This window comes from Streptopelia decaocto, assembly GCF_964273445.1.
Source record: "Streptopelia decaocto genome assembly, chromosome: 7".
NCBI classification, from domain to species: domain Eukaryota; kingdom Metazoa; phylum Chordata; class Aves; order Columbiformes; family Columbidae; genus Streptopelia; species Streptopelia decaocto.
Window position 1 is genome coordinate 57,582,803 of NC_138661.1, and position 25,136 is coordinate 57,607,938.

A 25,136-nucleotide genomic window follows, 5' to 3' on the forward strand; every position below is an offset into this window, starting at 1 on the left:
ATATGCACACATATACAAGTAGGTCAGTATACATTTTCTACCTTCTGTGACAGGAAAAACTTTAATATATTGCAAGAAGGAAAGGATACATTCTGCTATTTGACATAACTTATACAGGGTCCTAATTTCTACGTATGGTCCAATAATTATTTTAATGCATTTGAAGACTTAGAAGAATAAGCTGCTAACCAAAATCCTGTCATTGATCTAGGTATTGTGAGTGATCCCATTTCTGGAACTACAAGTAAGTAAAGTTATATTATTATAACTTACTTTCTAATTGAAAACAACTATGATCTAAAACATTTATTTGATAAAGATGAATATTGTATCTATTGTTATTGTCTGTGTTTTAATGGCTGTGGCTGATTTCAGCACACTTGGAGATGGGAAAGATGCCACAGCCAGGTGAAGTGACTAGTTAATGATGATTTGTTCAGCTGCAGTGCAGTCTACAAAATTTAAAACATGGCTGAGCTATCAGGGAAAAAAGCTCTTGATAAAATATAGTTCCATCATCTGAAGGGCTAAATTAGAAATTTAACATCAGAGAAAATACTTGTATTCATTTAAGCAATTACAAATAAACATAAAAGGAAGATTTTTATTACTACAGGCAACGTAACCACTTAGGTTGAGGTTAAATACAACTGGTTTCTTTCTGATAACTCTTTGGTGCCATTCCAGTTAATTAATTGATTTTAAGAGATATACTAAAAATTTACATGTAAATTAGAAGTGATGTTTTATACTTTATGATTTAAACACATACCACACCTAGAAAGATAAATCTACAAGGACGGGGTATCTTTGAAAATTACAACTGCAACATCTTTTAAAATGCTTAATCTCCACAATATATGAACATTTAAAACCTGAGTAAACTGATAGTGTTTCTAATATTATGACTAGAGAAACTCAGTATTTTAGAATTCTTTTTCAAATCACCATGTTCCAAATTAACTATCTCCTAAATGTATTTTATAATCTTACACTTCTATCAACCTTCCTTAGTTTTCCAATACTTCCATTAGCTTTCCTTAGTTTTCCAATATATTTTGGTTTTGTAATCCCATTATACATATATATTTAATTAGATTAAATAAGAAATATGGTACCCCGAAAGTCCTGTGCTAGTAATCACTAAGAGGCTACTCCTGCAAACAATGGAATGACTGAATACATCTACCATGGGAGTGGTGCACTCACCTCCTCTTCCACAGGGTGCTCCTTATTGAGCTTAAAACAAGTCAGTTCCAGAAAATCATTCTGTTTTAATTATATTTAATAGATTACAAAATAGAAGAAAAATAGGAAAAACTTTCTGCACTGACATCACTTTCATAAACTCAGTCTTCTTAGAAGCAGAGACAGTATCTGCCAGATGCTGCTATTGTAAAGGAATGATTTTGCATTAATAATTCAGCTGACACCTGGAGATATTGGCATAAACAATGACTTTTTACAAGATGATGCAGTTCTAATTTAGGAATTCCTGCTTCATTTGTTTTCTCTGTATCTTTAGTTTAACCCATGACATTTAATGCACATACTGTTTCTATGGTGACTATTTACTGCCCTTAGTATGTTGAGACCATAATGGTTAAAAATATTTTGAAAGAACCAAATGTTTATTCCCAGTGAATAGGCAATTTTTAAAAACTGATCATAATACATTACACTTCAAGGTCAAGTTGCAGGCTAATTGGATTCTGTAGTTGTCTAACGAGTTTGACAGAAACCAATGAAACATAACAGAAATGCTCAATATAAATGTTATGTAAATTTATTTTGCATAGAAAATTCCTAGCAAACTTCAACCACTCTGACTTCAAAAGTAATTTCCATAGAGTTTACAACCATACTGTTAGAATTTGGTAAGTCAATACTATGCTATCATGAGTTAGAAGACTAACCTTTGTAAGTCTGTTTCTAGAAAACTTAATTCAGAGTTGCATTCTAAACACAATTGTAAGTCATTTAAAGATTTTTTTCTAATAAATCTACAAATCTATATTACCTATATTACACTGATTATGCAGTAAAGCTGTGTTCCCATGTCTTTCCTTGGCTGAAGTAAACACTGGCTGAAAATACTATAACGCGTAGACAGCCCTTTCTTTCCTCATGAGAAGTTACTGCCTCCTTCAGATTGACCTGCTGAACTGATTCTAAATCTACACCCATCAAAATAAGATGGTCCCTTCTACCAAGTTTTTCTACCATTTTGATTGGAGAAGTCAGGCAGGTCCAGCTAACAGGCTGGATGGGTGTTATCTCCACCAGAGAAGTGCTGAATAGCTCTAGATGCCTGCAGAAGGTCATCTCTCTGCTGATACAGCTGCAGCCAGGGCACGTGGACACAGCTTAAGACCAAGAGCCAGAAAATACAGATATTTCTGTAAAATGTAGATGTTAATAACTTGTATACACTATATTGCATCTTAAAGATAGAGTCAGATACCTAGTGACGTGCATCAAAGCTGTTATCTGAGATGAATTACAAAGGCAACGTTCTTCTATTTCCTTGACGCATTCATATGTATAGCAGTAATGTTTTGCACACCTTGCAGCTTGAATCAAAATCTTATCTGAATCTTATCTGACAGTTGTTAATAGCAGGGATTTATCCTACTCTACATTACATTCCAACTTTTAAAGCCAGAATGATTATAATCCACCATTCCATGTTCTTAGAACTGCAGATTGCGTTAAACATAACTTAAAGAGAAATCAAGAATTTTGCAGTGAAGAAAACACAGTACATTCTATTTTATCACAATAAACCCAAATCCTTGGATTTAATTTTCATCTTTGTTCTGGATAACCCATTTATTTCCAGTGTTTCTGTGACCTCTGCACTCAAGAAAAACATACTGTACAGGTATGCGTGGATAATTTCCTTGCTTTTCTTTACGCCAGCTTTCTAAGATTTATTACAGTAAAACTGGAGCAAAGTGTTTCAGGGTCAGAAACAGGATGTAGGCTACGTCTACAACGGCAAGTAATTCAGAGCAAAAGGAGGAGACAAACAAACAGCTTGCAGCAGCTGGTGCTGAGGTCCCTGCAGCTGGCACGGGACAACAACATTTGTTGTTTTACTTTGGACTAGGTTTAGTCCAGTTGAGTTGATGACCCCACTGTACACTGATGACCCCCATGGTCTTAAACTGAATGACGAATCACTGGTTCAGATACTTTTAAGAGCTCGTGAGCATTTGGTACATAACTGTAGGACTTCTGGGTTAAATTATTTCAAGAAAAATCTAGTAAACAAGCACCAAACCTGCATCAACAAATGGTAAATGGGAGATACTGGAGGTATTAACTTCAAAACTACTCTCCTGCTAGAAATCAAATGTAGGTTTATTCCATCTATTCCATTCTACTAATAGACAGTGCTATCCAGTCAGCTTATTAAAGCTTGCAAAACACGCCTGACAGCTGAGAGAATACAGCTCCAGACGAATGATTTACACACATAACTGAATGAACCACCAAGCTGATGGGTTTCAGTATTGGAAGACATGGCTGCTCTGTCCTGTTGTAGACATTGCAACCAAGAATTTGTTTTTTCTACTTCAGAAAAGGAGAAATAACCTTAAGCTGTTGTAAGGAATAGTTAGGGTGACAACTGGGCAGACTAACTTGTTTGAATGAAAAATGCAATACTGATTCTCTTTAGAGAAATCTCCCCATTTCAAATTGAAACTAATCTGAGTACAACAGCCATTGGGAAATAGATTGATGAAACAGGAGATGTGACAGATACTTCTAAGGTTTTCTAATGGGAAAAGCTGTAGGAATTGAACCGAATTCCCAGTGTAGGATTTATTAACTTGCAAGACAGCAATAATGATGGCTGTCAGTATTTAACACTTGGATACAATGTTTTTCTTTTGTGCAACATGTTCTTCAGTAAGTCTTTACTCATCTTCTTGTAAGCTGATTCATTATCAATCACCCATAGCTATCTAAAGATGGTTGTTCATTGGTTTAGTAAGTTATTTAATGTGTGGACTTTGCTTCAGGTAGGAAAGTAAGTCTACCTGCTGACTCCTCTTCCAGGGTCTACTTCATGCAAGTATTCACTATGAATGTTCCCAGGAAGAAGGCTGGTCCTTGAAGAGTCATATTCCATGAGACAGTCATCCATAAATTTTAATAGAGGTTAATAACGTCCAGGAGTATTTTCAGCTTTTTTCAGTGAGGAAAATGAGAAGTGGGAAAAGAAATACATATGTACAACAGGAACCATGCAAGCTCCTGTTTTCATAGAAACATAGAATCATTTGAGTTGGAAGAGACCCTCAGGATCAGTGAGTACAACCATAACCATGACCTAACCTAACTCTAGCACTAAACCATGTCCCTAAGAACCTCGTCTAAACACCTTTTAAACAACGCCAGGGATGGTGACTCCACCACTTCCCTGGGCAGCCTGTTCCAATGCCTGACAACCCTTTCCATGAAGAATTTTTTTCTAATATCCAATCTAAACCTCCCCTGGCGCAACTTGAGGCCATTTCCTCTTGTTCTATCACTTGTTACTTGGGAGAAGAGACCAACACCCTCCATGCTACAACCTCCTTTCAGGTAGTTGTAGACAGCGATAAGGTCTCCCCTCAATCTCCTTTTCTCCAGGGTAAACAGCCCCAGCTGCACTAACAATCAATCAATTTCTTCTCCTGAACAAAGGTACTTCAGACTTCCAAGAGCCAGTCTTAAGCTTAAAGAACTTCTGTTTGAAATCTCTTCATAAGTGACCTTAAAAGAGCCATAATGCCAGCCATCCCTCTTTGTTTTGTGTGTATGCTCAGTCTCCTCTAGGCAACCATTTCAGCTCTTCTTGAGGTGAAATCCATTCACTTTAGTAAAACCTAGAGAAGGATGTTACTACATGTTCCCTCAAACCACTGTCTATAACATCTGAAATAGTGGCATCTACACACTTATTAATGAATTCTTCTTGTAAACTAGAATTAGATATTGACTTACCTGATGCACGCAGTCTAAGAACTGTAAGAAAACAGGAGCAAATCCACTACCCTGACAATTGAGAGTCAAATTACTACGTTGACTGAATTTATGACCAAAAGAGAGCCATTCTTTTTCCACCAGCATTCGGAAGCCTTCAAGTGTCCTATAGAAGGGATCACTGAGTAACTGCACCAAAGATACTACCTAGATCACAAGACAAGACATATTGTGTTAAGAGTGACAGAAATTAGAAGAACACTTTAGTCAATTAATATAAATATTGCATAATCTGTTTGTAGTTCGAGGAGACAAAAGCCTTCATATAAATACAGTTAGAAGTATTTTACCACATACATTGAGTATTTTTATGAAATAAACCAAATAACATCTCACATGAAAAAGTTTCAATTACATTGAGACTTTTGATATCTGCAAAAGTTAAACCTGAGCAACTACAGACTTTGGAAGTCATTGTAATGCTTACTACATTTAAATTGCATTTGAAATAAAACCACTTTTACTAATAAAATAAGGATAATAAGCATGTCTAAAATAGCATCAGCTACCCCAGCAAAAAATTGGTCCTGAGAGTGACTTTAGAGTTTCTGCAGTGTTGCCATGTCATAGCGCTCACTAGCCAACTTCAGCTTGTTTTATAGACAGCATCTCAGGAGACTTTAAAATGTAGTTGCAGCAATGTGTGTCCTCTTCTCTATTCTTCATTGTTTAATAATGATTCCAGTAATTATGTTAACATTCTTTTGTGGATTTGTTTACCTGGTATCAAGATGCTGGCTGCACATGAATTTACTAGAATGACTGTGTTTATTTTCTGCATTATGAAGCAACTACATGGACACAATGCATTCATCAAATGAGGCAGAAGGTCTTAATTCACCTAATTTATAGTTTGTTTCACAGAGTTATCTGTTCTGGTGATCTGCTCTTGCAGCAGGTGTTACAGTCACTTTGGCACAAATTTAGTTTTCTCCCTGTGTGTGGTCTTCTAACTTCATTTATGGAAAGTGAATGGCAAGAGAAAGAATTCCTCTCCTTCCTCTTCCTTCCCCTCCTTCCCTCCTGTGTTTAAAGTGTATTATGTTTACAAAGATAAATGATCTGTTGTGGCAACTTGCAGCTTTCCTTCTTACATACCGCCAGGTGCAGGAATGCAGATTTTATGTCTAAGCCTTAGAATTCTAAGTCCATCAGGACCTTTGGAACAAATTCATTTTATGGAACTCTTTCATGGTGTAAATTGCAAATGAATGCAAGGATTCATGCATTTTAGTTTCCTCTGCTGCCATAACAGAAATTTATTAATGTTATACCAAATTATCAGTCACTTGTTTAAAAAAGTTTTTCCTGGTGTTTTTTCTTAATATGTGGCTTAACATTTGGCTATTTCAAGGTTTTAGTAGCAGCTTACTTGTGTGGTAATATCCCAGCCATCTTCCAAACAAACCATAACAGAAGAACCATTTTCCAGGAGCTCAGAGATGATCACACCCAATTGCATTATCCTGTGAAGCTATAAAGTATTACAGATAAACAACATACTCAAGTATAAAATAAATTTCTAGATATTGTCAATAAATAGAATCTGATCATATTTAGTATTTAAATATGTGTTCTAAAAATCTACATATAGCGCAGAGAAATGCATTGATACAACAGATCAGAAAGCTATAAACATAACAGTCTTAGGATTTTCATCTTAACTACAACAAAACTAAGCAAAGACATGAAGACAGGAACTTAAACTATTAAAACCAATGTCTGCTGTAATAAAATAGCTGTCATAAAAAGGAGAATGGGAACAACACAGCTGATAGATTTATTGTAGAGAAATTACATCCTGTGTTTAACACTCAGGTAATTTCCTGTGAAATGTTAAGGTTCCATAAAGCCACTAAGTACTTTGATGGGAGAACCCATGTAAGATATTTACAGGATAGTATTTTTAATGCTCAATTTCATGGAAGTTGGAAATTCATTAATTTAATACTACTACTACTACTACTACTACTAATGATGATGATGAAAACAAAAACACAACCCAAAAACAAACACAGAAAAATTATCTTTCTATAATCTGGAAATAGTTTAGGTAAATTAAACAGTGTTTCTCATACTTTGCTCTTGGTCAGACTGGCTAAAACATATGGAAAAAGGACATGTTAATTATTTGCATCCTGATATTAATTTCACTGGGATACTGAAATTTCTTGAGCAGATGCATTAGTTATTTTCTCCTGGAAGGGTTATTGACTTGAATAAGATTGATTCAAACATGAGAGGTGTAAGCAAGCTAGAAAATTTAGGTGAATTTAAGAAATTTTATCTATGAGACTTCACATTAATATTACTAAAAGAAAAATCTATATGATGTTTCCACCATTTTTATCATATTATGACAGCATTCTTGTTAAACAACGTAATAGACAATATGTAAGAAATTCAGTTTTTCACAGCAGAATGAAGCTGCTCTTTGCAGAGCACTGAATACAATCCAATCAATAGCAGCAGTAGGAAGGATAAAGGTGTGAAAGAAGGGAGAAAGCGATATAGGAAAACAAATAAACAGAAGATGGCAAGAGAGATCTGAGATCATGTATGCAAGGAAAAAACTTAAGTTTAGAAAGTACAGAAAGCACAGGAAAGTGACTCAGGAAGAACAAAATTAAATTGTAGAAAATAAGAGGAAAAAAGATCAACCAAACAACAGTTAAACCCTAGAAAATTCATCCTTGTTTACGGCAGTCTGATTTCTTCCTTATTTAAAAAGTTCAGTCCCATGAATATTACCATGAAAATTCTGATGGAAATCTCCTCTGAACATTCTTATAGTCATTACTTAGAAAATAAAATAAACTATTTTTCCTGCAATTTTTACTAGGAAAAGATTTAGAAGAGTACAACTTTTAAAACCAAGTAGTTTGTTTATTCTTCTATACATTCTTAGGCAACAGAATAGAAGAAAATCTGTTTCTTGAAGAAACTTGATAGACATTCTGGTTATACAGGTTCAATTAAAAACATGCAAAATACTATTTTTATCATTCGTATTCAGAAAATAGGGCAGCACTTAAGATTTCACCTTACATATTGACATCCTTAGAAATATTTAGCCTACGCAGTGTTAAAATCAATACTATGTAGTAACCTCAGATACCCAGGAGAGGAAAGCTTAATTCAATCAAAACACATTTCCAAGATGACAGATCTATGGCCTTTCACAGGAATAACAGAAAATGTGTTAAATCAAGCATAAATCAATTTTATCACATAAGTCACATACGACATGATTTAAACCACAGAAACGTGGTTTAAATGTCTCACAGCTAGTGTGTGACATTATGATCTAGTCCTGACTATTACTTTTCCTCTCAAAGATTCCAAAAGAGAGTAAGTCCACTGTTACAGTCTCCCCTTGATCTCTGTGCTGCTATAGGGAGGTGTTTATTTCATCCAACTGACATTCAGTTCATTTAGCTACTTATCAACTTGCTCATGTTCACATGTTGAGGGAGTCAAGTTTTCACGCTCTTCCCACTTTTCCTCTTCCTGAACAACCCAGTAGTGGCCAGACCGAGCAAGGTCCAGCTCCTGTACTCTCTGAGGAGCCATCACACCTCAAGGGAAGAAGTTTAGCCATCCCTTGTACTGTAGCACATTTCAACCAGGAGTACATTTTCTGATGCGTAATTACTGAAATGACCGTGTTACTCACATGTATTTCCTCCTTAAGAAATCAGCGTAAGAGACTGTTCTGTTTTCTGTGATTAATTGCATTTGAGAAGAATTTATTCAGCAGAGGATTCCAAACATAATATGCAACTTAAAAACATTCACTATAATTAAAATGGTTTTAGATTTACAAAGAGCTGACTTTCCCACATCCTTCTTAATTTGAATCTTACAAAGCTACTTCCGGTCTTGCCTTCGTTTGGTTAATCTTTATGTAAGAAAACATGGGACAGGGCAGTAATGGAACAGGTTCAGAGAGAACAGCTGAGCACACACATAAGTCCCTTTCCCCTGCAAACACTTTCCCATATCCCACAGTGGGTAACACATTATAGCTTATCTGTTAAATACTTTTGCATATAGAATTTCAGGCTCGGAACATGTATGAAGAGTAGAATATCAACTTTAAAATTCAAAGGCTCATTTATCCTTCTGTACTTTTTTCCCCCTGAATTTTAAAATATATAAAATAAGAAAAAAGCAGTTATAACCAAGACCATAAATTTATACAGGCAGTAAAACCAGTCACCTCTACTTGTGTACATGTTCCATGTTATAAAACATAAATTATGTTATAAAAAATGCCTCTGACATTTGTAAATGTTATGATTGTATTAAAATAATGCTTATGTAATGACAGAATTGATAGTATGCAAAATAAATACAGCAGAGAAGAACAGCTGGTTAGAAAACAATAGTTCTCTGTCAGAAGAGCCTGAAATTTATTTTGTGTAAGTAGTACTGCATATAGATTATTAGAAGTACCTGTCATATAAATTACCTGTGGGAACCACTCTGACTCCCCAAGTGCTTTGAGGAATGTTGCTTCAGAATCTGTAGGAATAGTGCTGGGAACACAAGCTCTCATCAGCTTTTTAAAGCTTGCCTTTGTCTGTCGGATGTCACTGAATTCAACAGGAACAAATTCACAATTCAAAGCAAAATCAAGTTTGAATCCCTATGTGAAAAAGACAACAGCAGATGTAAAAGGCAAGCATGTTTTTCACGAACGGTTTCATCAAATCTCAATGTTTTGCCTGCTTTATTGCTAAATATTTCAATTCCTAATTAAAAAATGTTTAGTTAAACATCCACCTAGGATAATAAAAACCCTTACACCACTTGCAAAATGTACCATATCAAAGTACCCATCTACTACTCCTAACAGCAGAATGTACTGCAGAGCAGTTATGTTTGTAACAGTAATAATAGTAGTAAAAAACCAAAGCTGATTGATAAATGTGTTGAGTTCTTTATATACAATATAATGTGTTTCCTTTAGGATTTTAAGGGCAAATTAACAAGAAATAAAAAAAAATTAAAATAACTGCATGGGTGACATACCAACAGTGAAAGACAGATTCTAGTGGTTCAAAAAAGCAGGAAAGGAGTAACCCCCAAATCGAAAAAGAACCCCCAAAACCGCAAACTACCTGACTGGCCTAAGCAGTCACTGCACACTGAGACAGTTCAACACAGAACAGCAGTCAGGGAATACCTGATATAACTTCCAAGGGGTATGTGAGGTTTTCCTAGCAGAATTCTTCATGTTCTGTTTTACTTACTGCATTTAGAAAATGAGCAGTAAAAGAGGAAGACCGAATTAAGAGATCAAGTTAGCTAACTGAAAAAAACAGAACTATGATGAAAATGATACTATGGAGAATATTATTAGGAAAAACAATTCTCATGCATGAAGCAGCCCTGGAGACCTTCACAGCAGTTTTCTTCAGAAATTGCTCTTTCATGGAATTAAACATGGCCTGCAAATAATCTTCATTAAGCTGCTTCACAGGATGCCAAGTGAAAATGTAGCAAAGTAAAAGCCTAGATTTAGCTTTGTTTATATTTTGGCATGGTTCAAAAATAAATTTAATAGCTCAACTACCAAATGTTTTTTTTTTTTTTAAGAATGCTCAGTTGTAATAATGTATGATAAAAGCTATTGAGAAAAGTGGCAAAATTCCCTTAAAATGTTACATATTTTAAAATATGTTAAAACGTTACATATTTTTGTTTGTATCACCAATTTATGTGACATTATAGTTAGCAGAATTCCTCACAGGAATTAACACCAGTAATGAATATGCTGCCAAGCCCTTTACAAAGCCTGAAAATGCCAAGCTAGGCATGCGAACAAAAGCTAGGAAAATACTTCAGAGTCAAAAATCAACAAGATTTCTTTATACAAAAAGTTGAAGTGATCTTATAGGCTAGATAGATATGAGAGCAGTATTTAGGTATAATTAAGCTTACAGGTACAGAACTCTGACACTTCCGTTGGAATAACTGAAGGGGGCAGGAAGCTCCACTGCCGCTCTGCCAGTCCACTCCATTTGCCTACAGCCCCATCATCCACCTTCATCCTGGCAGCCCCACTGGGCAAAGCCAGACTGCGGCCCTTGTTCCCTGCAACGCCAGCACAGGGACACGGCGACCACACGGTGGCTTCTGATCCTGAAGGCTTTGCTGGATGCTCTGTTGCCTGGCAGTGTGTTCCCTTCCTAGCCATGTCTTTCCCAGTTTGAATGCTCGAAAGAGTTTACACCTTTAGGAGAGTTATCCATTCACCTCATCTTAAATATTATTTACTCTTTCGTAAGAACATTAGCGTTATTAAAATCAAGTCAAATAAAACAAAAAAATTGCCATTACCCGTAACTGAGATTTTTCTCCAAATATATAGAGGGCTGCTTGCCGTCTCAAAAGCTGACTTTGCAGAAAAGTGCTGCTACTGTAGGAAGCGGCGTTATCTTTCCCTGCAAGTCTTGCACCAACATCAATGAATGGAGTTTGCGAGTTGATAAATCGGTTGCTCGAACGAAGACTCGCCCATACACCTTCATGAAGATGAAAAATATTTAAAAACCTCTTTGCGTGAGGCATGGGAGAACAGTTATTAAGGCATATGCTAAAACATCATTTGGAAAGCAGAGTGCTTACACATGTCATTTGTATCTCTCATACCACATAATTAAGAACACATACTGTAAATAAATATTTTCATAGCAAAAATTGTCAAAAGTATCCTACTGCATTGTCATTTAACCTAAGATACTAATCAAACTCAGCACAGCACTTTCTATTGTAGATAAAATGGTTGCTACGATATCAGTGATACAACGATAAGAAGAATCACAACTTGCAAGTAATTAACTTCCATGTAGGTACATGGAAATGAAATTGCTAGTTTTGTTCTTTTCAGAAGTAGGGACAAAAATTTGATGTATTTCCTTGTCAAAGGCATATTATTTTGGAAGTCTAACTAGCAAGAATATTATTTAATTAATTTCTTCAAAAATGGCAATAGTATCACTTAAAATTCCCTGTTACATAGAATTCTTGTGCTGGTTTCGCCCTACACAATCTAGTAGTATCAGCAATACTGTATTATAATGAAAATGTGTCTAAGGGTGATCAATTCAAATATTACATTTCAAGATAAAGTATTCCATATCTATTCTTGAAATGCCATGTTTAAAATACAGAATGCCATGATGCAGCTATATTGTCATTTCCAGAGGAGGTAATTCCCACCGCACCGCTCTGGTTTGATCTTGCTTAAGTAAGTTCTGTGATTTCAACATAAGATCAGGTAGTGATAAACCAGATTGCCACAGCCTGTTTAGCAGCAGCAGCAGCAAAAAAAAAGACAAGTAGTAAACATTTTTCTGTTTCTTGTGCCTCAGTTAATAACAATGGTTTTGTGAGACTGTTATTGTGTGTCTAATGTGAGGTATGTGAAAGGTACTTAGTTTTCAGAATATAAATAGCACTACTTGCAAATCAAATCCCTTAAAGTATACTAAATTTGGCATTCAAATGGAAGTGTGAAATTCTTTAACCCAATATGTAGTAAATCAGAAGAGCCTCTTGTCCATAAATCTGTGAAGCAAGATATCCAAAAGAGGCACCAGAAATACCTCATAGTAGTAGAAATTTAGATATACAGTATGAAAAAAACCCTCAGACCCCTTCAGTACAATACAATAATATACAAAGTTAACATTTCTTGCATAGGGGGGAAAAAGCTGCAGATAACAGTAAAATTCCCCTGAGATAGCTCAACCAACAAAATAATTTTATTTCGGTTTTTAGAAGCAGGATTATGTTCCTATTAAAGAATAATACTGTACAGTAATCCTCAACAGGGATTTATCTGTACAGTTTGGCTTGTCTGGCTGTTAGTCTTAGGTGTGAGCAAATGAACAGGAGTAACTGAGAGTGGTTGGCTCAGAATTTATGAATTGGTAGCAGTTCTAAACAGTTTCCACTTCAAAGTAAGCCAGTTTTATAAAATACCTCTCATGTCAAGTAGTATGTTTAGTATAAACTTTTTTTTTCACATCTGAACTACTACAGATGAAGTAATAAATAATTTAGCAAGTAAAAATGGCAGCAAGTATTTAATAAGAGAAATAATTTCTCATTCATTTGGTATGTAAACATGCTAGCTCCAACATGGGCAACTGTCCCCTAAGATGATACACACAAAAATACACAGTCATACTTCATAACATTTTACAAATGAAGGCCATCGTTAGTGCCTGTAGAACATCAAAAGCAACAAAGCTGGTTGCAAGTACATGCAGATGAACATGTTTACCAATGATGGATAACAGTGATTAAAAGACACAATCATGTTTCCATTATATTTTTATTCTAATTTTGCCTAGTGTTTTTTGCCTTATTTTTTGTTAGCAGTATCTAGCTTTCATTATTTGGCATTATTATGATTTTCTGATTCAGGAGGTATCAGTTTTTCCCTGTTCACTAAAATTAACAATGGTTTTAGAAAGAAAGTTGACTAGTTACCAGTATTTCTTAGGTATTTCACTAAAGCAGTAGGAGTATTAAATGCTCTTCAGCAGAATTGATTTTCTGCTGTTTAAAATTTTCACACAGGAAATTTTCTACATATCACTCCACATTAGATCTTAACATGGTGAAGTGTGTGGCTAATCACTGTGACTGCATCATACGTTCAGTGGCTAAAAAAACCCAAAGCAAAATAAAACCACAACACTGAACTAAAGCAAAACCAAACCCAAAATTTTGTTAATGCAGAATCAAGACTTGTTTCTGTCAGTATCACTTTAGTGTGTATTAAGATACTGTAGTAGTTATGGAGATGGTAGAAAAGAATGTGCTTCAGGACACAGAATACAGTACCTTGATGGACTCTTCCCTTAGTTGCTGATTTGGAATTTGTATGAGTGAAACATTTATCTCTGTACCCAAGCACTGGGAGATAACGGTTAAGACAGAAGGAGGAGGAATGGAATGCACAGTGCAGCGAGACACATTGCAGGAGAAAAGAAAAGGGTTACTTATTAATTTCCAAAGATTTAGTATATATTGAATTTCTTTATAGTACAAGATTTATCAGACAGCACAAATCTTAGTCGTCACAAGACAAAACATCAGTCAAGCCAGAAAACCAATATAAAATGGGAAGGAAGTACCCATTTATCAAATGTTCATTGTCATTGCAATGGTTTCAAACATGCAGCACAGCCATCATGTGTTTTTCCATAATTAGAACCAAAGGAAATGTAATTATTAAATCACTCTGCTGAATATTTCATTGAAAGTTTCTATCCAGCTGAAAGTTAGCTTGAGTAAAAATCCCAAACCTTAGTGCATTTTAAAAACAATTTTAGTCTATTTTAAGTACATAATTTGATGGACCTCAAAATCGAACCAGAGTGCAAGATGTAGTTCTATACCTCTACAAAGATTTTTAAAGGACTGTGTAAGAGCATGTAATTTAGAACACACGTAATATCTACCATACTCAGTGGGAGCCTTATATTCTTGTATTTTTGGGTGTACTTTTCGCTCAAAAGCCACATCAACACAAGCAATTTATTTTAATACAAATATTCTATTAAAACATATGCAAAGTATTAGTGTCTCCTGCTTTTATGTCTGAGCTTAGTCTGTATTTATTAATTATAAACAACCTAGTATTTTTCTGATAGCAGCAAATCACACTGAGAAAACATTTTATTTTACTGAATTCCACAACAATGCCACATAAGAAGTGCTGTTCTGTAGAACCACACTACACTTATAAAGCAATGTAAGAGGAAAAGGTATGTATTTTCAGTGAACTTGGAATTCTTATGAAAGATATCAACCAAGGTATTGCAAAAAAAAAGGTCCAAGAATGAAAACATATTATGAAATATAAGTATTTGCCCAAGTATTTCAGTGCAGAAACAAGTTAACTGGGCTTTAGGCAACTACTTTGTTACAACGTTCAGATAAAGTTAAAAACCATATCTGACACAGACACAAATATTCAGGACAATTGATGAGCATTCAGAACAATGATGATTTTTAAAAATGAGCACTGGCACATATCTTTTAACCTAAATTTAAAATGAATGTGTATTACAAATGCATTATATGGCACAAAACATAGAAAATATCATTTTCAATTGGTGTATCATGGATGAATCTGGTTTTTGAGCACTGGTATGTGTGAGAATAAAAACAAGGAAAGAAAGAGGGATCTAGAATCAATACCATAAAAATATTGCTGCTGTATTTTGTGCATAATCCATAGCTGCCTGCTATGATAAAGTAACTAGCTAACTCTATTGTCTTTTTTCCCCCCTTTTTTTGCTTGTCGAGTTATGCTTAAGAATATGAGGGAGAGAGAAATCACCATTTTTAGAGTGCCTGTACAAAATAGGTCTTTTTTTCAGCTGACCAAAACTCTGTATTTTTGATTCTGCATGCAGTCTTGTGCCAGTACTTCACATGGGGAGTGTAACTAGCTATGAAAAAGTAGTAAAAAACTTTGCAATAATAAATCACATTAATCAATTTATTTGAGAATAACAATTTTAGAGATTCTATATATTGGTGTATTTTAGAGTTTCTTCTAAAAGAATTCAGTTAGCTAATCTAAACCCCCTAGTGTTTACTTCTCTGCAGGGAGATATTCCTTTCCCCTGTTCTCCCTTGCCCTGTCAACTTCTCACCTTCACTAGGGCTCCCCTTGTACTCGTCAAACATTCTTATGTTTCAGCAAAGTCCTCACGTATCCTGCTGAACTGTGAATTGACTGCAGATACCATGCTGTAATTACACCTTTCAGATATATAGAGCAGGTGTGGCACCAATCCAGCAAGACACAAGATAACTTCTCTGCCCTCTTCCCGATTACTGCTGAAATTTAGCCAAGAGACTTCAACGTCCAACAAAACGACACGTTTGTGACCTAACACTGCCTTGAGACTCCTTTTTCCTTCACTGAGTAGCAACAAACCCACCCTATCGCACTTACCACAAACTCTAACCCCAGAAACCAGCAACAGTTATTTCCGTAATCCTTTTATCTTCAAACGACAACTTCCATACAGTCAACCAGCAAGCTTTCCCTTACTTATCAGAAGCACCTTCACCGCCCCTCAGCACCACTTCACTGTTGGCACTTTTGGCCCTACACAAGACGATGAAATACAACCAAATATCTGCTGTCAGCTACCCAGCATTTTCACTATTTCAGTACAAAGTCAAACTGGGCATAGCCATCAATTTATCAAACAATTCCAGACACGATTAACTGCTGTTCTCTGAGGTCCTCAGCCATTTTGCTTGTCCAAATAAAATCACTATGTTTATTTACCTCCATGTACCACAAGACAGTGATCAGAGAACATAAACAGAAATTTTAGACGTGAAATATATGCATATACTAATATTAATGAAAAAATAATTATTAATGAAAAAAGAATTTTCCATTCTTTGGTGATTGTCATTCAACTGCCCCTCCTCTCTTCCATCCTGCTATTCTCACACAACCTCTCTATACAGATCTGAATATTTTCCTTTTTTCGTCCCTCCTGTCTTTTGAAAGTTTTTCTCTTCAAAATTGTTTAATTCCTCCCCTATGAAGCTACATTTTTTTTTAATTACACAATACTTCAGGTTGGAATGGATGTCAGCAGGCCAAAGTAGGTCTAACTGATTTTAGATGAGGTATCTTAGGCTCTTCTCACTCCCACCTCTGAAAGTCTGAGCTGCATTTGCTCTGTGAGATGGTAAATGTACTACTCACAAAGCTGGAAGGAGTTAACAAGGAAGAAAAGCAACTTTTAGATGCTTAGAAGTAATTGTAAGAACAGCCTTCAGGGATAAAAGGCAACAAATGTAATATAAAATTCTCCCTTTTGGAAAAGAGATTCATTCATCCCTATCCTAACAAACAGACACTGAAGGAATTTGATGCACTAATTTATGCATGCATTGCACATAAAAATGATAACAATTTCATCAGACTAGAAGAGTAAAAGTAGTTGGAATCCACTTCACAGAATGAAAGCCTCCTGTAGAAGTGACACTGATGAGCCCTTGTACCCAAGAATAACTATTCCTGAAGAACACACTTATTACAGCCTGGCCACGTAATTCTGTCCTTTACCTAGAGTAAAATTATTCTGATAGATTATTAGTAACTTTATGAAGCATCAGCTAATCTTCAGCCAAATGCTGGAATGACCTATAATTGGAGGTTCTAAAGCATATTTAATCCTAATATAAATATGCATTTTCAGGCCACACATTCTAGACAAATTAAAATATGTATGAATCACTAAGTATTTAGGAACATAATTCCTAATTGAGTGTTTCATTTTCCACTAAATTCCAACATGAAATGAACTTTATTTCAATGGTAAGTAAAGGACTTAAACAGAAACTAGATACTTAATGTCATGGAGGGAGGCTAATCTGTAATTTCTATTTCGTTGTTTCACAGAGTAATGAATTGGTAAGCAGCATAGTTATTTTTGTTTCACTAACATTTTGTTATCATTTATTATTTCAAATAATAGACTTTGAGCTAGTCTTACTAACCTCCTTGAGCAAAGCTATTGGATAGATTTACATCCCAATGTCCTGGCACTACCTGCTTAAATACAGTAGACATTCTTGAAGCCCTCGTCTCAGTGCCTAAAGTCAGCCAAAAAAAGAAAGAAGATTAAAAAACTACAGTGTTACTCAGACTAACACTTAGCATAACTGATAAAAATGCCCTTTTTCACACAATACAGCTAATTCTTGCCAATTTTGTGCTTCAGATATATTTTTTAAGACATGTATACACTGGCAACAGTACAGCAATGTTAGATACAGCTAAGCAATCAACATATTTTACATTAAATGAAGCAAAGCATGCACACTTTGGAAATGGTGTTATTTTACAACAAAAGCCTCTGTTGGGCTATATTAGGTCAATTACCATCAACTGAATAAGACAAGACAGACACAATTTCAAGTAACATACTCCTCTTTCTAATATATTGGGCTTACCTTCACATAAGTCTTACCAGGTTTCATCACAAAATAATTGAAATAAAGCATGGATTCATTTCTTCATGGTTTCACATATGCATAACTCAAATAGTGTATTTTGAAAGAGTTTTCACTGCAAGTAAGGCTATACTTGGAACCGACATTAAAAGCCTATTATGAATATGTAACATGAAAATGCTTACATGCCTTCCATTGCTGCTGTAGCTAAATAGTGCATCTGTTCATATAGAATCTGAACTTGTAATCTGGTATTTTCTCATTATATAAAATATAGTATTTCACATTCTCTTCAATTTGGCACTCTCCTATTCAATATACAGTTTTCAATACACTTAATGTGTTATAAAAGACTTTAACGTGGATCTTTACTTTTGATTCTGTTAAATAATGTAATTGTTGCATTTGATATAAAAGAAAAAACCTGGAAAGGTTTGGAATCTTGATATTCTGGATAAATTCATTTTATTTGTTCCAGAACTTTAATAAAGTACTGATGCCCCACAGGTGAATGATCATTTACTGTCAGATTAAGAACCCTGAAATATTATAAACATCCTTTACATACAGAAAACACATTCACTAAAACTAAGAGTGAATAAGCTATCCGGAAAGTGCAACAATAAAGAAAAAACAGAGTTCATATGGGACAAATGGAACTAACACCAAACTGGAGAAAACTCACTTTTCAACTTAACCATAGAAAAGCACTATATAAACTAATTTTACCTGGAGACAGAGCAATTGTTGGTCTAACAGTGAGAGTGTTACTGCCATTCATTTTGCAGTGGACGGATATCACATTGAGTAAGGCCTGTAGGTATTTTTCCTGTTCTATACTGCTTGAAGATTCTAAAGAAGCAGGAGCTAGAGTCACAAGAAGAATGGAATATATTAAAATACATTTATAAATACATAAATACTTTTTCTTTTTCCTTGCAGTATCGTCCTGAGGAGAATCTCCATTTTCTTCACATTTTAAAAGAAACAGGAACTCCAGAAGCCAATGTCTGACAGATACAGTTCCTGTCAATCAGACTATCTATAGCCTAATATATTGCGGGAAGTATGGCAGTGATAAGGGCAATATAAAAGACTACATAAAATTAAAAAAAAAAAATGCCTACAAAAGGAATGAGACTACACACTGGAAACATGCTTTAATAGGTCAGGTTTTGAAGATTTTGTTTTGGAAGGCCTTCATACTCCCATGGACATAAAAATTATAGCTACTACAGAAAACAAGTAAGTGTTTGTCTTTATATAATTTGCAGACTATTCCGGCAAAATTTTTTCAATTTATTCTATTTATACCAAGTTAAAGATGCCTGGCCAGTATTTCAGCTAAGACAATCAGTATTACATCAGTTTATAAGACCAATGTCTGAATTACCATGTTTAGGATTCAAAAGATAAACCCGTGTAAAAACTGGTGTAGCTCACGGCTTTGGCAGCTGCCATGTTAACTGTTGGTAGTACTTCACTGATTCATTTTATGAATCTTTTCAATAAAAATGCATTATATAAAACTCAATTCATTATCTTGCTCCTCCCTCCAACTGAAAAATGCCACCACAAAACACTGAAGAGACACATTGAATCAATATGCTATGGCAATGAATATTCAGGAGATAATCAGTGATTCACAAATTAGTGTTAATAGCCACTCCAGCCACTGATGTAAAAAATGCTTTTCTAATAAGGTCTCTGATAAGTTGAGATTTTAAAGGTGAATTTGATATACATAAAACCTCATATAGCTAAATATTATCTCTGATATAAACAGCTCTTTACAAGTAATGAAATTGTTGTTTTCATAAAGATACTCTGTGAAGGACTATGTAGGAAATATTTAAATCGTAATCTTAAAACTACTTTCACGTGAGTTGCACATATTTGTACAGTATGCTTGTTAGAGGTTTTGAAAAATTCTATAGAACAAACTATTCAGTAGAGTCAAACCCTTCAGTTGTGTTTTAGTCATTACTGGGGTGAAATGCAAACATAAACAGGACTAAGGAATCTCTTTGCTACCTTAATGAGTTCCTGGTATTCCAATTCTACCTCACATTTTCTAAAAAAAGAAAAATTATGGCCTAATTCTGGAACAATTTCTAAATAACTATCAGTTTGATGAAACAGAAACTGACGTCTTCTTCAGCCACATCCCAAATTCCCTCTTGGCATGAAATCAAGTCTGAAGAAATTATTGGCATAAGAGATGGAAATCCAGGCAGCCATAATAAGTATCCTAAACACTGCCTTTGACCCATGAAAGCCAACTAAGGTTCCTTCCAAAATGAATGTTACCATAATACGTTCTATTCTTTTGAAAAACTTAACTATTCTGACAAAGCTTGTACTGGTCCAATTGTGATCACACAAAGGAAGAAGTTTACTTAATGCAAAACTCCCAACTAGAATCTTTCAGGTCTATGCTTTATGAAGAAAAAGTTAAAGTAATATTATAATGGAAAACATGAGAAAGTCTAGTGGGTTATGCTCTCTCGCTCATATTTTATATAAACCTCTCTACTAAGAGGGAAAACATACACTCCTTACATAAACTGGTGCAACGGAAAAAGACAATTTAAGGTAAACAGGGGAAATTTGGGTTGAATTTAGCAGATGCCAGCTTTTAACAAAGACTTTGGTACATATATTATCTTTCAAATTATTCATTGACATTTTTAAATCACTTTCATACCATTCAGAATCTGCTTCTTGACATACAGTAATTAAACTGAACTAATAAAATATCAGAAAACCATTCATATCCTGAGACTTCTGATTCAATTGTATCACTGATTTCCTCTAGAAAAATAAGTATTTCTATCTAATATTACTTATGCAGAAAGCCTAACTGCATCAACTCACATGTAGTATGTGTGTTTTGGGATTTGAAGAGGCCAACAACACCTTTTCCATGAAAGCCGCCAGATCTAAGTAGAAGGGTACTGTTTTTAGTGTTCTTCCAACAGACAACTGGCAGGCGATTGTGGCGGTAACAGCGAGCAACTCTCTGCAGACTGCTGTCTTGGACAGACTGAGGTACTACCAGGAGCCCAGGGTAACTGTATCGGCAAATGAATAAGAGTTAAAATCGCTTTCAAAATTGTAATCAGTGAAAAACATTCCTAAAATTACAAGCTGAATATACATCTTAAAGAAAATACACCTAAATTTTTAATTAGTAACTCTCATTTTTCGTCCAATCCTAAAAAATACATTAATCTGTAAAGAAAACTACATTTTAAAAACAACCTTAATTATGAAAAATTTATAAGGCTATCATTACTAGTCTCCATTTAAGGTTATATTTGATTTGGTAATATATTTCTTCTTAGTATATCTCTTTTCTGCCAGTATAATGAAGCCATATTTTTTAGCATGACAGAAAAGAGAATTCTGAGTCATGCAAATGATGCACTAGTTTTGTTTTGACACTTGTAGATGAAATATGAGAACTGAAAGGAAAGAATGTTAGATTGCCTAGAGTATCACAACTAAAACAATAGTTTTTGGTTTATGTCAAAATACATTTAAATTTTACAGTCAGATTCCTTGGAACGCTGTATTTCAAACTGCATTTTTGTGTACTTTTAAAAACACTACAATACACTGAGAGAATAACAAATTCACTGATACAATAGCTTTAAAAATAGAAAACCCAGCAAGATGGTAGTTATGGCCCTATTAGTGAAAGAAGGCTTCAAGCAATATGAAAGATTATTTTCTAAAAACTATCCAAGTGCCAATATCATATGTTAAGAAGAAACTAAGACAAGAAGCAGGGCAAAGTTACTAAAAAGTTACTAAACAACTTTGTTCCTCTACAATATACACTGTTCCTGTAAGTTCAGTTCTTTGACATTTATTGAACTGCCCTCAAACATAATCCATCTACCTTAATATTTATGATCTACCTCTTAAAACACAGTAACAAAATTAATATGGCATTAGATAAGTATTTATATACTGAAGTTTTTAATCCGCTCAGATATTAATTATATTTTCAAAAAAATCCTATAGAATATTAAAAACTGGTGGGTTTAGGGGAAGAACGAGTTGTCTGCATAATGTTCAAAGCATAACAAAAATGCACAGATTTAATCCCTTCGTTTGTGTTGTACTCGATGGTGGTTGAACAAAACCAGTTGTTAGTCTGTTACTCTAGATAAGTCAGAAAACAAGAAAGGACCTAGTATTTTCTTATGTGCCCTTCTTCCATGAAGAAATGGTGATTTCATTATCCATAATGAAAGCAATGACTGGCCAAAACTGGCTTTAGAGAATGCAAATGCCCTTCTGATATCAGTCAGGCAGATATGCTTTTACATTAAAAACAAGTTTTGTGGGTAGTGGTAGCTAACTACATTAGCTTTTGGAACAAAAAAGCAATTAGTAACATTCATGTGTTAAAACAGAGAATGTGGCTTTCAGCACCTGAGGAAAACTCTTAAAGCAGTGTAGATACCTTCATTAATTCAATTTTAAAAACATGTTTTTTATTTGAAGAAAAGAGTTATGTATAATTGTTTCTGAGGCTTGCTTTTTTTATTTAGGAAAAGAATAGATTTTATATGCAAATATATGACAAATAATTTCCAGTACCCACACAACAATTTCCAGAAACCATACCAAGAGAGTGAGTTCTACCAGCTAACTTTGTTTGCCAAGTCAGAAAGCTGAAAAATAGGCCAATGATTTAGACATCAGTGTAGAAAGCCAAGAGAGAGAAACTCCTTTGGAAGGCAATCCCGAGTATCTAGGTTCGTTTCTTCCAAAAGTCCCAGGGGCGCTCTCTTTCCATGGGCTATAGGGAGAACCTAGGAAGGAAGGCTTGTGTTGTCTGACAGAGCTTCTGGGGCAGCTCTGAAAGCCGACTCCCGGCTACCATTGCTGGCACTCTTTCTGAATCTAATGAATACATACACAGCCACCGGGAGACAAATCTCTGAGCAGAATACAAATAGCTTCAAGGTTATTGGTTGAACACTCCTACTGTAAACAAAAATTTTCTCAGAATAAGTTGCTTAAATGGATATACCATGTGGTATGTGTGTTATGCCATCTTAATTTTCAACTACTTGACTGAACTGGTAGACTCACCTCCTGCAAAGGGAATACATCCTGTTCAGTGCAGTTATCCTTAAGTATTCTGTTTTTGAGCGAGAAGAGTTACTGCTGATGGTCCCTAGTCCCAAACGTTGGTAGTCTCTGAAACAGGCTCTTTCTACTAATTGCTCCATTGTTGATTTTTCTGATGCTTTTAGGGTACCGCTTGTGTGCAGCTCGCTGTCATCTGAAACTGACGTTAAACATCTTTAAGAGTTTGCTATTTGGGAGGCCAGCAGTTATACAGAAAACAGAACAAAGTATTAGTTTGTCTTACAGTCAGTGACGAATTACAAGAACCAATACAAACAACAGTTTATAGAAACTATAAGCAATAAAATAATATTTTAGTCAGGAAATCTGAATATATCACACAGTTACCTACTTCACTTGTCATTGGCATCGCTGACAACTCCCTCGCTAAAATCCTGGATAATGTAATCTCATCTACTCATTTGAACTGAACCAAAGGCAGATAAACTTTCAACAATTTATGAAAACCTGTTAAACTCATAACTGCTATACAGAGATGTACACAAGACAGAAGAAAGAAAAATGTGCACATAAATCCATTAAACATCCACAATAAAATAGACCTCGCAATTCTCTTAAACTATCTTCAAAAGATGTAACAACCTTTTTAAGGCTTAGTTCAAACAGAAAAACATGGTTTTGTGTCATAATTTCACAACTGATGAGTGCTGGTTGCTTAATGCCTCAGTTTCAATGTCAAACAGCAGCTTCCTTCAGCCATGCACATCAGCTGCACTTTCCAAAGCAGAAAAACCTTTAACCATGAGAGCTAAAAACCATCACAAGTTCAAACTACACTGAAATCCAAGTCAAGCAAGGTCTCTGTACAAAACCTGCCACCTGCCTGGTATTGACACTTCCAGCTATTTGAAAATACTTCCAACAGCAGATTTACTGTTCACAGCATGTATCAGTTACTTGCTACCACCTCAAACATCGAAATGCGTGCATATGAGGGGAAGTATTTCTTCAGGAATGAAGCACTGAAAAGTATATAAGGATTTAAATTTAAAACAGGACTTTACAAAACTGGAAATTAAAATTATTAAAAAAAATAAAAATTATGATACGACTAAAATATTACTGGCAGTAGACAATATTCAGAATTTACAAGAGTAGAACTCCTATACACGTTTTTTGCTTCTTAGCATAAGAGCTAAATGATTAATTCTATTGCCACTGCAGCTTATCAAACAAAATCAATAGTTTTCTATTTAACCTAAATAATAAAGAGTTCAAGGCTGCGGATACCTCCTATTTTTTCTGTGTTTTCCTATTTGTCATGATAAGAAAGAAGTTACAAAACATTTACAAGGATTTAACAATTTTGAATGGAAAGCTATTACTGACTCAGATAAGATGAGGGTGCATTTTTAAAAATATTTTTTTCTAAATGCATTTTTCTCTCATGAAAGCAGGTATGTTGGTGATCAGAATTTGCAAAACATCTCCTGTGTGTAAAAAGCTAGAGGTAAGAGCTCATATTGGTTTCTCTAACCTGAAAAGGGAAATGAAGATATTTTGCTGTCTCAAGTTGGATTTTTTTAAAAAAATGATTTTGAGAAGAAGAGGAATAATCCCTCTATTTTACTGTTCCTGTTTATTGTTTGTAAAAGTGGATTTTACAGTCTCCTATTTTATGGAACACAACAGTATGGTCACCTATAGTAAACAGAATTTAGCAGTAACAAGATTCTAAACTCTGAACACAAAAAGATGGGGAGGAATCAGAGGGAAATTAGGTGTTTATTAGCAACAACTAATAACTAGAGTTCTGTGCCCAGTTTTGGAAATCACATTGCAGGTTACATGTGAACCAGCTAAAGAGGGCTGAGAAAAGAGCAATGAAGATGATCAGCAATCTACCAAGACCTAATAAACAAAGAACTGAAGGAACTGCAGATATTAAACAACTAGAAAAGAACAGA

The 25,136-nt window shown here is 34.8% G+C and overlaps 1 protein-coding gene across 12 annotated transcripts in view; it reads right to left on the reverse strand.

The window, feature by feature from the left end:
* The window catches only part of SBF2 (SET binding factor 2), a 265,873-nt gene that overhangs the window by 19,136 nt on the left and 221,601 nt on the right, over nucleotides 1-25,136 (reverse strand). For 3 of the 12 annotated variants that reach the window (XM_082059561.1, XM_082059557.1, XM_082059562.1), the window contains exons 26-34: nucleotides 23,170-23,368; nucleotides 20,935-21,131; nucleotides 18,787-18,924; nucleotides 17,602-17,697; nucleotides 13,903-13,974; nucleotides 11,386-11,570; nucleotides 9,512-9,688; nucleotides 6,410-6,511; nucleotides 4,999-5,184 (exon numbers count right to left, since the gene is read on the reverse strand). In XM_082059561.1, coding sequence (XP_081915687.1) covers nucleotides 4,999-5,184; nucleotides 6,410-6,511; nucleotides 9,512-9,688; nucleotides 11,386-11,570; nucleotides 13,903-13,974; nucleotides 17,602-17,697; nucleotides 18,787-18,924; nucleotides 20,935-21,131; nucleotides 23,170-23,368 — 1,352 coding nt within the window. The remainder of the gene's footprint in view (nucleotides 1-4,998; nucleotides 5,185-6,409; nucleotides 6,512-9,511; nucleotides 9,689-11,385; nucleotides 11,571-13,902; nucleotides 13,975-17,601; nucleotides 17,698-18,786; nucleotides 18,925-20,934; nucleotides 21,132-23,169; nucleotides 23,369-25,136) is intronic. The other 9 variants (XM_082059564.1, XM_082059565.1, XM_082059568.1 and 6 more) reach the window with 6 other exon arrangements.